General features: G+C 47.9%; 1 protein-coding gene across 1 annotated transcript in view; it reads right to left on the bottom strand.

Annotated features, from left to right (window-relative positions):
* The window catches only part of RAPGEF1 (Rap guanine nucleotide exchange factor 1), a 2,911,094-nt gene that overhangs the window by 1,650,041 nt on the left and 1,247,533 nt on the right, over window positions 1-13,520 (bottom strand). Inside the window, exon 8 of the mRNA XM_044058589.1 lies at window positions 11,889-12,072. Coding sequence (XP_043914524.1) covers window positions 11,889-12,072 — 184 coding nt within the window. The remainder of the gene's footprint in view (window positions 1-11,888; window positions 12,073-13,520) is intronic.

Genomic DNA, 13,520 nt, shown 5'->3' with positions numbered 1-13,520 from the left:
TTACTCAAAACTGGAGTCGGAGTATCCGACGACATAATGTAATTAAACTTTTTGCCAAAAAAGTGTTGGGCGAACTCCGCCCGACGCTTAATAGTGCGTTTGTTGAATGTAGCACAAAAACGACAGGCCTGGGCCTAAGCAAGGAATGCAGAGGGAATGAAAATCCTTATGCAGTATTTGCTTCCCACATGAAATACAATTATTAACTTTGTCTGACATCGGTCTGAGGCAAGAAAAGTTTCCCCAATGGGGTACTTAGCTTTCAAGAAGACTTCGGTTGAAAAATATTCATAATCTCAGGAGCTGGCCGACCGGCACTTGCGAACTGCTTCTGCTTTGGGCACCGCGCGGCAAGTAAGACTGGGAAAAATGGTGTCAGCTGGTTCTTTTATACCCCTGTCGCACTGACGTCAGGGAAGAAGCGACTACAACCAACGCTGGACCTAGACTTTGGAATTCGGCCGACCGAGGACCCGCCTGATGGCAGGAAAACCCAACTGTTAAGACTGCAGCTGTATGCATGATGAACATCCAAGTAATTCCAAACAAGCCTGGTTGAAATTCCCATAACAGCTGCTGGGATAATGCAAACAAAAGCTTGGGCTTCATAGCCTACTGCACTGATACAGTCTTACTCTGCAGCAATATAAGTAACTATGTAAACTGCTCAGAACGAGTATAATAATAATAACAATAATAATGTAGGCTTAGTGCATCTTCTGCAGTGACATCTACCACCAGTCTAGCTTCCTATCTTCAGAACTACTGCATTTTACTTGAAACCTACACTAGCACAGACAGTTAACCATTTCTGTGCAAGTTTCCTTCAGAATAACAGATAGCTATAATACTGACAATTATGACTGGAACTCCAATCATAGCCAACTAGTTTGTTATGCTTTTCAGAAATGAATTCCAAGAAATTCAGCTCAATGGCAAATTTTATGAGGTGAATCTTGGGACTCTGATTAGAAGGGTTCTCAATGCAGATGTGTTGGCTGAAGTCAGTGTGGCAGCATGAGCCTTGACAATAACAAGGGTCATTCTTCAGAAAGGTGTATAAACCACTTAACCTTTGTTTCCTGCAGAGGGTATTCAGCACACTCCATGCATTATATGTAACTTTAGGCTATAACAACAAGGGTCATGTGCTTCACAAAGGTGGATCTTACCTTTGCTTCCTGCAGAAGGCATTCAGCATGTGCCATGCATTCTGTGTAATGTTAGGCTATAACAGTAAGGGCCATACACTTCAAAAAGGTGTATAAACAGCTTACCTTTGCTTCCTGCAAAGGGTATTCGCCATGTGCTATGCATTGTACGTAACATGTTAGGCTATAACAATAAGGGTCACATACTTCAGAAAGGTGTATAAACAGCTTACCTTTGCTGCCTGCAGAGGGTATACAGCACGCTCCATGAATTATATGTAATGTTAGGTTATAACAACAAGGGTCAAGCTTCAGAAAGGTGCATCTTACCTTTGCTTCCTGCAGAGGGTACGTGGCATGTACCATGCACTTTACGTAATGTTAGGCCAACACAGCACAGTCTTCATTTACCTTGCTGTGTTGCAGCAATGTGACATGGACATACTAGCATGTCTGTAATTATTTTACTCTCATTTTCTTCTGTTACCTGCCATGCCGGGACTATGAATGCAAAGGACCCAAGGACCAGTTCACTTACTGGTTAAATAAAATAATAAAATAATAAAAATCTTCTCTGCATGTTGGGAAACCACCAGCCATAAAAACAAGAAAACCTCCACAATAACCAGAACCTGACTGCTGCTTAATTCTAAAGACCAGTGAAAGGTATAACCCTACTGACAATCTATACAAGAGTTAATAATCAAATTCAGCTCTGTTGTGACTCTCCATGATGCTAAAATGTATTATGCACACAGTCACAACTAATAAACACCAAAAGGCACTAAGCAGAGCTGGGGATCCCAAAACATACGCTGTAAAGCCAAGTCCGTAGAAAAGCTTTATTCAATACACTTATTTTAAAATAAAACAAAAAGTCAATAAATTAAGCGCTTTCATCTTTGCTTATTCAGAGACTTCTTCAGAATACCATACCAAGCTATTAAACTGCTTTAATATTAATATTTTGAATAAAATGCATAGCCCCTAATCATTGCACCCACCAACCCAAAAGCACAATCAATTAAATATGTAAATTTATTTATTTCCAGTTTGATGACCGGGGATATCCACTGGGCTCAGACAGTCCGTTTTCAGTGGAGGCCCGGGGAGAAAAGCTCCAGGTTACAAAGTTTAGATACAGATACAATATAGAAAAAACGAACAATTTACAATTATGTTTCATGCTAGAGAGCAGGTGTAATTTCTTAGGTACGTGTTACCTTTATATACAGACACAATATTATTAATGAACAATTTACAGTTGCATTTCATGTTAAGACAGCAGGTGTAGATTCTTGGGTACATGGTACAAATTTGATATTTACAATATGTACATATTTGTGGTAGCCTATAGATCATAGCTAGAGAGGCTAGTAATCATAGCTGGAGAGAGGTTTAGAAATGGAGAGAGACTTATAGGACTAGGTGGGGAGAATGCAGTTGCATTTCCTGTTAGAGTAAAGGTAGGAATGTAATGGAGATTTAAAGTTTTCAAAGTTTGCACAGGTGCTTAGAGAGGAAGGAAAAGAATTCCATTTTTTGCTAAGGAAAAGGATAGCAGGAGTTGACCAGCAGGGTGACTGGGTTTTCGGACACAGATTAGGTTTTGGTGAGTAGATCTGAGAGTTCTCTGAGGGGTGTAGGGGAGAAGGATGCTGCATAGAGCAGGGCACTTAGAGGGTTGAAAGATTAGCTTGTGGGCTGTGGTAATCTGAAGATTGTCTAGATGGTTGGAGAGTTCAAGCTAGTGTAACAAATTAAGGGCAATACAGTGATGGGAGGAGTATTTGGCTTTGGTGACAAATTTAGAAATCTTATTATAACAGACTTCCAATTTTGAAGTGAGTGTGGCAGATAAGTTAGTTAATAGAGGAGCGCCTACATTAGTGAGGGGAGTAGATAGGTAGTGGCAAGCGTTTGTCTGGTATAAGGAGAGAGAAATTGGATGTTCCTATATAGCACACCAAGTTTTATATGGGTTTTCTTAATGTTTTGGTGGATGTGAGTGTCGAATTTCAGATGTTCATCAATAGTGACCCCAAGTACTTTGGCAAAGGGAACAACCTCTATAGTGGAGTTGTTTTGGCTAATGATTTGGAATGAGTTTTTTTCAAGAGTGGAAGCTTTTGAGGGAGAGAATAACAGTATTTTGGATTTATTGGCATTTAGTGAGAGTTGATTCTGAAGCATCCAATTTTCAGTGGTGGAAAAAGCAGCTTGGGTCAGTGTCTGAAGCTCTGGGAGGTTGGTGGCACTGCAGAGTAATGTGGAATCGTCTGCATATTGTACAATTTTGGTATTGGGTATGGCTTTGTGGAAATTGTTAATAAAGATGTTAAACAGCATTGGACCGAGTATGGATCCCTGGGAAACCCCAGTGGGGGTGGGAAGGAAGGCTGAGGTGCCTGTCCCCCCATTTTACAGCTTGAGATCTATTGGAGAGGTAGCTAGAGAACCAGGATAAGGTATTCTGGGAGAGATTAAGGTCAGAGAGATGGTTTAGGAGATGGGAGTGGGAGATTGTATCGCATGCTTTGGACATATCTAGAAGAACAGTAGAAACTATTTTTCCAGAGTCCCGGGCAAGATCTATTGTCTCTAGGAAGGAGAGAAGTGCAGTGGTTGCACTATGGCCTGGACGGAAGCTGTGTTGGGTTGGAGTGATCAGTTGGTTACTGGCTAAGAATGGCATGAGCTGAATGTGAATGCATTTTTCTACTAGTTTGGAAATTGGGGAGAGGGTAGCTCTATGGGGTGGAAGTTGGAGATGTTATTGTTTTTACCTCCTTTATGGAGAGGTAGAATGAAGGCAGTGTGCCATAGTTTGGGAACATAAGATTCCAGCATAGATCTATTGATCAGGATGCTAATGGGAAGAGCTGGGAACATAAGATTCTAGCACGGATCTATTGATCAGTATGCTAATGGGAAGAGCGATACCATCTGCGGCTATTTTTAGGAAGGAGGATGGGATATTGTCAGGGGCACTGGAGCAAGGTTTTAATTTGGAAAGTAATTTTTTTATATAGGATGTTGAGATGGGTTTAAGGCTGAATATAGGCAGAGAGTTGTGGGCGGAGGGTGTTGTAGGTGGTGGTGACGAAAGGGTGGATTGAGGGGAAGGGTTATTGTTAGGGAAGGTTTTGGTCAGTTCAGCTATGGAGTTAGTGAAGAAGGAGTTGAATAGAGGGGCTATTTCAGGGTCAGATTTGCTGGTGTCAAGGCAGAGGTTGCTTTTAGTACTTAGGTTGAGAAGAGAATTAATGGCGTTCCAGAATTGTTTTGGGCTGTTAGATTGGAGTTTAATATAGTAGGACTTTTGTCTCTGATGATTTGTTTTTTAGCAAGGTTGCGAAGTTGTTCATATTTAAGAAAAGTTTCAGGCTGCTTGTTTTGATGGTATGTTTTCCAGGATTTGTCTCTTTGTATCGTAAGTTTTTTGGTATCTTTGGTTAGCCAAGGGGCAGATTTGATTTTTACTCTTTTTGTTCTTGGTGGTGCTAGGGAGTTGAGGATGTTTAAGGAGGAGGAGTTGAAAAATCCTATGGCATTATCTAGTGGAAGGGTTTTTAGAGGGTTCCAATTTGTTTGTTTCAGGGAGTTAGAGAAGGCAGTTGGGTCAGTTTGTAAGGTTACATGTGTGTGTGGATGACATGGTGTAGGTGAGGAGAGGAGTGGTTAGCTCGGTAGATAAATGCTGGCAAGTGGTCTCCTATACAGTCAGGTGTGATGCCAGAGTTTAAGATTTTATTGGGATAGGAAGCTAGGATCCAGTCTAGTGTGGTACCGGGGGGGGGGGGGTTGTTTTATTGGGCCTGGTGATGGAGTTAGTAATTTGTTTATAGTTAAATAGACTGATGGATATGGTGGGATTGGGGTTATTGATTTTATTCCAATCAATGTTTACGTCTCCAAGTATATAGGTGGTCTGCTTAATATTGGTCGAGGTCCAGAGGAGTATGTCCTCCAGAGTAGTGGTGTTTTTACTACGGGGGATAGAGAACAATGATACAAATGCTTTTGTGGTTATTTACTTTTAGCAGGCCTGTTACTAGTTCTACATTATTGAATGTGGGGATAGGATTATGGTATGGAGTGATGGATAGTAGGTTAGAGTAGATTGAGGCTACCCCACCACCTTTTCTGTTTGGGTGGTCGTGTCTGAGGGATTGGAATCCAGGAGGAAGGATTTTAGAGTCACTAATGTGAGGTTTTAGCTATGTTTCTGAAATGGCTACAATGTCAGCTTGGTTGTAGTTCAACCAGGCATGGAATTGGGTTACTTTATTTCTTAAACTTTGTGCATTAATGGTGAAGAATTTGAGGTATTTATGGTTAGCTTTATAGTTTGAGGTGGGGAGATTAGCAGTACAGCTAGTGTTTGGTCTAATATTTGGATGTATGTCTCCAGCTAAGCAGAGGTAGTTGAGAAAGGGTAGTAGTATTTTTGATTTGTTTAGTAGCTGTGGGAAGTCAAGTATTAACTTAGGAGTAAAGTACTTAGTTGAGGGGGGAAATAATTTTATTTTGAAGTAGAGGAGTGGGTTGGGTTGAACTAGTGAAGCGGATATGTTGTGGAAGTGTGTTTTTGAGTGATAAGAAAGGAGGTTGGGAGGGGGAGGATAGGATAGGAATTGTGGGTGGAGTAGGTTGTGGGAGTAGGAGGTAGTGAGATATAAAGGGAGTAAGACTAAAATGCAGATAGTTGGGGTGAGAATGGTTTGAGGTAAGAGTCCAGGCATGGTGGGATAAGTGTAAAGATATAGTAGTGGGAGATCAGTTAGGGACTTAGGTGGGAGAGGAGGAGTGACTGAGATAGGCAGGTGGAGGAAAAGGGGGTGGGGCTGTGGAGGAGGTGACTGGTTGATAGAGAGAGGGATGGGTTTAAGGTTCCAATAAATGTAGGGGTACTGGGGGTGGATGGCATCCGGGGGCAGGGTAGGGGAGCGGAGTGAGCCCGTAGGGCGAACGGAGCAGGAAGAGCTAAAGAGAAGGTGGCTGGCTGAAACCAATCAGCCAGCTGAAGCAGAAAAGTGTGCTTTGTGAATGAAGTACAGGGACAGCAGGGGAAAACAAGGCAGAGGGGAGTAAGGTGGTGAAATACAGCTCAAATCAAGTCAAACCAGGCCAGTGGGGCAAGTAGGAATGGGAGTGGGGGATAGCTTGAGAGAGAAAGAGAACAGATTTAGGAGATCTTAATCAGTAAGTGGGAGAGCAGTGCCATCTAGTGGTAAAGATATATATGAGGTAGCATAGGAGGTAAGGGAGTTAAGGAATGCTGTAGGCTGCTTAGCAAGCACGGGGTAAAACACAGGCACCACGGTGGTGAGCACTAGTAAAAGATTGCAGTACATACACTTTATATTTTATCCTGATGGGGCTATAGTTTGGAAGTTCCTTAGAAGGTTGTGGTAGTGTCCCATAATGAAAGTCCTATGGGGGTTATTTCCTGGACCGTAGTGGGAAGGGTTAATTACACGTGCAGCTATACGGAGAAGAGCAGAACAAAACAAGTAAACAAGTAAAAGAACTTACAGAGCAAGCTGAGGGAACGCAGCTGAGGAGCCAGCAGCGAGGAAACGCAGCTGAGGAGCCAGCAGCGAGGAAACGCAGCTGAGGAGCCAGCAGCGAGGAAACGCAGCTGAGGAGCCAGCGAGGAAACGCAGCTGAGGAGCCAGCAGCGAGGAAACGCAGCTGAGGAGCCAGCAGCGAGGAAACGCAGCTGAGGAGCCAGCAGCGAGGAAACGCAGCTGAGGAGCCAGCAGCGAGGAAACGCAGCTGAGGAGCCAGCAGCGAGGAAACGCAGCTGAGGAGCCAGCGAGGAAACGCAGCTGAGGAGCCAGCAGCGAGGAAACGCAGCTGAGGAGCCAGCAGCGAGGAAACGCAGCTGAGGAGCCAGCAGCGAGGAAACGCAGCTGAGGAGCCAGCAGCGAGGAAACGCAGCTGAGGAGCCAGCAGCGAGGAAACGCAGCTGAGGAGCCAGCAGCGAGGAAACGCAGCTGAGGAGCCAGCGAGGAAACGCAGCTGAGGAGCCAGCGAGGAAACGCAGCTGAGGAGCCAGCAGCGAGGAACGGCAGGTGAGGAGCCAGCAGCGAGGAAACGCAGCTGAGGAGCCAGCAGCGAGGAAACGCAGCTGAGGAGCCAGCAGCGAGGAAACGCAGCTGAGGAGCCAGGACGCAGCTGAGGAGCAGCGAACGCAGCTGAGGAGCCAGCAGCGAGGAAACGCAGCTGAGGAGCCAGCAGCGAGGAAACGCAGCTGAGGAGCCAGCAGCAGGAAACGCAGCTGAGGAGCCAGCAGCGAGGAAACGCAGCTGAGGAGCCAGCAGCGAGGAAACGCAGCTGAGGAGCCAGCAGCGAGGAAACGCAGCTGAGGAGCCAGCAGCTGAGGAGCCAGCAGCTGAGGAGCCAGCAGCGAGGAAACGCAGCTGAGGAGCCAGCAGCGAGGAAACGCAGCTGAGGAGCCAGCAGCGAGGAAACGCAGCTGAGGAGCCAGCAGCGAGGAAACGCAGCTGAGGAGCCAGCAGCGAGGAAACGCAGCTGAGGAGCCAGCAGCGAGGAAACGCAGCTGAGGAGCCAGCAGCGAGGAAACGCAGCTGAGGAGCCAGCAGCGAGGAAACGCAGCTGAGGAGCCAGCAGCGAGGAAACGCAGCTGAGGAGCCAGCAGCGAGAAACGCAGCTGAGGAGCCAGCAGCGAGGAAACGCAGCTGAGGAGCCAGCAGCGAGGAAACGCAGCTGAGGAGCCAGCAGCGAGGAAACGCAGCTGAGGAGCCAGCAGCGAGGAAACGCAGCTGAGGAGCCAGCAGCGAGGAAACGCAGCTGAGGAGCCAGCAGCGAGGAAACGCAGCTGAGGAGCCAGCAGCGAGGAAACGCAGCTGAGGAGCCAGCAGCGAGGAAACGCAGCTGAGGAGCCAGCAGCGAGGAAACGCAGCTGAGGAGCCAGCAGCGAGGAAACGCAGCTGAGGAGCCAGCAGCGAGGAAACGCAGCTGAGGAGCCAGCAGCGAGGAAACGCAGCTGAGGAGCCAGCAGCGAGGAAACGCAGCTGAGGAGCCAGCAGCGAGGAAACGCAGCTGAGGAGCCAGCAGCGAGGAAACGCAGCTGAGGAGCCAGCAGCTGAGGAGCCAGCAGCGAGGAAACGCAGCTGAGGAGCCAGCAGCGAGGAAACGCAGCTGAGGAGCCAGCAGCGAGGAAACGCAGCTGAGGAGCCAGCAGCGAGGAAACGCAGCTGAGGAGCCAGCAGCGAGGAAACGCAGCTGAGGAGCCAGCAGCGAGGAAACGCAGCTGAGGAGCCAGCAGCGAGGAAACGCAGCTGAGGAGCCAGCAGCGAGGAAACGCAGCTGAGGAGCCAGATGAGGAAACGCAGCTGAGGAGCCAGCAGCGAGGAAACGCAGCTGAGGAGCCAGCAGCGAGGAAACGCAGCTGAGGAGCCAGCAGCGAGGAAACGCAGCTGAGGAGCCAGCAGCGAGGAAACGCAGCTGAGGAGCCAGCAGCGAGGAAACGCAGCTGAGGAGCCAGCAGCGAGGAAACGCAGCTGAGGAGCCAGCAGCGAGGAAACGCAGCTGAGGAGCCAGCAGCGAGGAAACGCAGCTGAGGAGCCAGCAGGAAACGCAGCTGAGGAGCCAGCAGCGAGGAAACGCAGCTGAGGAGCCAGCAGCGAGGAAACGCAGCTGAGGAGCCAGCAGCGAGGAAACGCAGCTGAGGAGCCAGCAGCGAGGAAACGCAGCTGAGGAGCCAGCAGCGAGGAAACGCAGCTGAGGAGCCAGCAGCGAGGAAACGCAGCTGAGGAGCCAGCAGCGAGGAAACGCAGCTGAGGAGCCAGCAGCGGAAACGCAGCTGAGGAGCCAGCAGCGAGGAAACGCAGCTGAGGAGCCAGCAGCGAGGAAACGCAGCTGAGGAGCCAGCAGCGAGGAAACGCAGCTGAGGAGCCAGCAGCGAGGAAACGCAGCTGAGGAGCCAGCAGCGAGGAAACGCAGCTGAGGAGCCAGCAGCGAGGAAACGCAGCTGAGGAGCCAGCAGCGAGGAAACGCAGCTGAGGAGCCAGCAGCGAGGAAACGCAGCTGAGGAGCCAGCAGCGAGGAAACGCAGCTGAGGAGCCAGCAGCGAGGAAACGCAGCTGAGGAGCCAGCAGCGAGGAAACGCAGCTGAGGAGCCAGCAGCGAGGAAACGCAGCTGAGGAGCCAGCAGCGAGGAAACGCAGCTGAGGAGCCAGCAGCGAGGAAACGCAGCTGAGGAGCCAGCAGCGAGGAAACGCAGCTGAGGAGCCAGCAGCGAGGAAACGCAGCTGAGGAGCCAGCAGCGAGGAAACGCAGCTGAGGAGCCAGCAGCGAGGAAACGCAGCTGAGGAGCCAGCAGCGAGGAAACGCAGCTGAGGAGCCAGCGAGGAAACGCAGCTGAGGAGCCAGCAGCAGGAAACGCAGCTGAGGAGCCAGCAGCGAGGAACCGCAGCAGAGGAGCCAGCAGGGAGGAAACGCAGCTGAGGAGCCAGCAGCGAGGAAACGCAGCTGAGGAGCCAGCAGCGAGGAAACGCAGCTGAGGAGCCAGCAGCGAGGAAACGCAGCTGAGGAGCCAGCAGCGAGGAAACGCAGCTGAGGAGCCAGCAGCAGGAAACGCAGCTGAGGAGCCAGCAGCGAGGAAACGCAGCTGAGGAGCCAGCAGCGAAACGCAGCTGAGGAGCCAGCAGCGAGGAAACGCAGCTGAGGAGCCAGCAGCGAGGAAACGCAGCTGAGGAGCCAGCAGCAAGGAAACGCAGCTAAGGAGCCAGCAGCAAGGAAACGCAGCTGAGGAGCCAGCAGCAAGGAAACGCAGCTGAGGAGCCAGCAGCAAGGAAACGCAGCTGAGGAGCCAGCAGCAAGGAAACGCAGCTAAGGAGCCAGCAGCAAGGAAACGCAGCTAAGGAGCCAGCAGCAAGGAAACGCAGCTAAGGAGCCAGCAGCAAGGAAACGCAGCTAAGGAGCCAGCAGCAAGGAAACGCAGCTAAGGAGCCAGCAGCAAGGAAACGCAGCTAAGGAGTCAGCAGCAAGGAAACGCAGCTAAGGAGTCAGCAGCAAGGAAACGCAGCTAAGGAGTCAGCAGCAAGGAAACGCAGCTAAGGAGCCAGCAGCAAGGAAACGCAGCTAAGGAGCCAGCAGCAAGGAAACGCAGCTAAGGAGCCAGCAGCAAGGAAACGCAGCTAAGGAGCCAGCAGCAAGGAAACGCAGCTAAGGAGTCAGTAGCAAGGAAACGCAGCTAAGGAGCCAGCAGCAAGGAAACGCAGCTAAGGAGCCAGCAGCAAGGAAACGCAGCTAAGGAGCCAGCAGCAAGGAAACGCAGCTAAGGAGCCAGCAGCAAGGAAACGCAGCTAAGGAGCCAGCAGCAAGGAAACGCAGCTAAGGAGCCAGCAGCAAGGAAACGCAGCTAAGGAGTCAGTAGCAAGGAAACGCAGCTAAGGAGTCAGCCGCAAGGAAACACAGCTAAGGAGTCAGCAGCAAGGAAGAAAACAGTTTGAAAATGGGACCTGGAGTCCCAGTAGGTAATATCACCTCCTGCAGAGGTCTAACTGGTGGGATGGGGGTTATGAGAGTTTACAGCACTCTATGTAGGTGTGGCTACAGCCAAGCCCAGAGTCAAGCACAATCACTAAAAACTCTAACAGAATAAGGCTATGTACTGTTCATAGTAAGAATAAGAGGTTTTGTTGTGTAGTACTATCAGGTAAGAAATAACTTAAAACAGGCTGGGTAAGAAATATCTTCACACAGGCTAGAGTCCAGCATGTAGTGGATATAAGTTTGTTGAAACTAACAGGCAGTCTATTAAGAAATGGAAGAAATGGGGGGGCTCCTTGCTGCCAAGCTACTTTACAGCATACCAACTTGCTAGAGACTACAGTAGATACTGCCTTAATTAAGTATATCGTAGAATGTAAAAACTAAGCCAACAAACTTTGCAGATAAGGAGATATTGCAAGGTAAGAGAACAGAGCTGTGTGATGGGAGAGTTTCGTTGCAACCGTTTAATGCAGCATGCAGGACTTTTAAACAGTACGCTGACAGTATGGAGATGAAAAAGACAAACTTGACCGATAGTTTGCAGATAAGGAGATACTGCAAGGTAAGAGAAAAGTAAATGCATCCCTCATTTTGTGTGTGTCTTTTGGCTTTTCCCGGTTAGGGATCGCCACAGCGGAACTCCGGTCTGCTAATGATTGGCAGTAGATTTTTACATACTGGCTTGCCGGGCCTAACGCACAACCTTCAATGAAGTAACGCCCATTCACACATGTCGCTACACAGAAGACGCTCTGAGAATCGAACGGGCAACAACGCTACCGCAGCACCACCACCGCAGTAACATACATCTCATAAAACACATCAAATAAAATATAGCACATAAGTATATCTTAAATAACAATCTAAATAACATTTAAATATATAAACATTTAAAATTCAGCAGCTTTACATATTAATCTTAAAAACATGTTTAAAACCATAAGTAAAATAATTAAGTTAGCAGCATGACCTAAAAGGATAATGACTGATGCATGAGATAATGGAAATGGTCAGACATCTGTTGATATGGACTGTCAGTCACATGGTTATGGTTGCCATTATGGCAGACTCACAAAGTCAAGAGTACCAGAGCAATCCTTGTTTCTACTAAGTGGCTAAAAAAGGATTTGTTGATGTTTAATATAGTCTTTTCTTTCAGATAAAGAACCACAACAAAAGGCCATATTAGACGCATCTCAAACATCTTACCAAGTGTTTCACAGCTTGTGTTACGAGAGCATTGCCCACTGTCCCTGTCAATAGAGGAAAGCTGCTCATCTGATTTGCTGAGTTTGTTCATACTACCGCAAGGTGAGAGACGTGGAGATTCACCTCCATAAGAATGGCTTCCACCTGACCGCCTCCTTTGAGTGTAGCAGTCTCCATCGCAGTCCTAAAATAAAATAAAAAAAAATTACCCTCACAAACAGTGTGATGGTGTGTTACTGAAAGATTACCAACAATCTCTCTGCTTTTAAAGACAAAGTGGATTTTTTAGCAGATGGATGTATGTTAATGCACTAAGTTACCTGCAAAAATGATTTGTTCAAATTGCATAATTAACTTTACAAAAACTAGTCAAGTGAGATATGTCATCTTGTTTTTAAGAGGACTAGTTACACCTACTTGCAGCTCTGCAAATGACAATGAATTAAACAGTCAACAACTGAGATGTGCATTTTCCTGCTCCTCTGCAGAAAGGTAGCGGTCATTCTTTCAATGCATGTTAGCACGGGGGCTCTTACAGCTGACCAGATCTTGGCTCTCAAAAATTATGCTTTGACAAAATTGGCTGCTGGGACTAGTGGTCAAATAAAAGGCTTTAACTTACCACATATTTATTCACTGGTATGTCCATTTTAAATGTGAGGTGATACTGGATGAACCCAGATACCAAACACCAGCAAGAAAAAGTACTTTTCAGTTATCACAAAAATGTGCTAAATATACTGTGGACTGCAGCTGGGTGTGGAAAAGACTGCAAACTTATGGTGCAAACAAGAGCATATAGACTGGAAGGTCTAAGCAGCAGTGACATGAGTAGCAGCTAAATTGATCACCAATGTGCCTCATCGTTGCTCACAATACCTACCCTAACCAGCTTCACTCTGACTGACATTGTAAACATCTCCTGGGACACCCAAAGGATGTCACCACTCGTGTGTTTTGCATGGTAAATGAAAGCAACAGCACAGAGAGCTAGTAGTCCAAGCTCAGCAACAGCACACAGAGCTAGTAGTCCAAGCTCAGCAACAGCATACAGAGCTAGTAGTCCAAGCTCAGCAACAGCATACAGAGCTAGTAGTCCAAGCTCAGCAACAGCATACAGAGCTAGTAGTCCAAGCTCAGCAACAGCATAGAGAGCTAGTAGTCCAAGCTCAGCAACAGCACAGAGAGCTACTAGTCCAAGCTCAGCAACAGCATACAGAGCTAGTAGTCCAAGCTCAGCAACAGCATACAGAGCTAGTAGTCCAAGCTCAGCAACAGCATACAGAGCTAGTAGTCCAAGCTCAGCAACAGCATAGAGAGCTAGTAGTCCAAGCTCAGCAACAGCATACAGAGCTAGTAGTTCAAGCTCAGCAACAGCATACAGAGCTAGTAGTCCAAGTTCAGCAACAGCATACAGAGCTAGTAGTCCAAGCTCAGCAACAGCATACAGAGCTAGTAGTCCAAACTCAGCAATAGCATACAGAGCTAGTAGTCCAAGCTCAGCAACAGCATACAGAGCTAGTAGTCCAAGCTCAGCAACAGCATACAGAGCTAGTAGTCCAAGCTCAGCAACAGCATACAGAGCTAGTAGTCCAAGCTCAGCAACAGCATACAGAGCTAGTAGTCCAAGCT

This window comes from Protopterus annectens, chromosome 16.part0 (genome assembly GCF_019279795.1).
Source record: "Protopterus annectens isolate FY-2018-M chromosome 16.part0, PAN1.0, whole genome shotgun sequence".
NCBI classification, from domain to species: domain Eukaryota; kingdom Metazoa; phylum Chordata; order Ceratodontiformes; family Protopteridae; genus Protopterus; species Protopterus annectens.
This window is presented reverse-complemented; position numbering and strand designations above follow the sequence as displayed.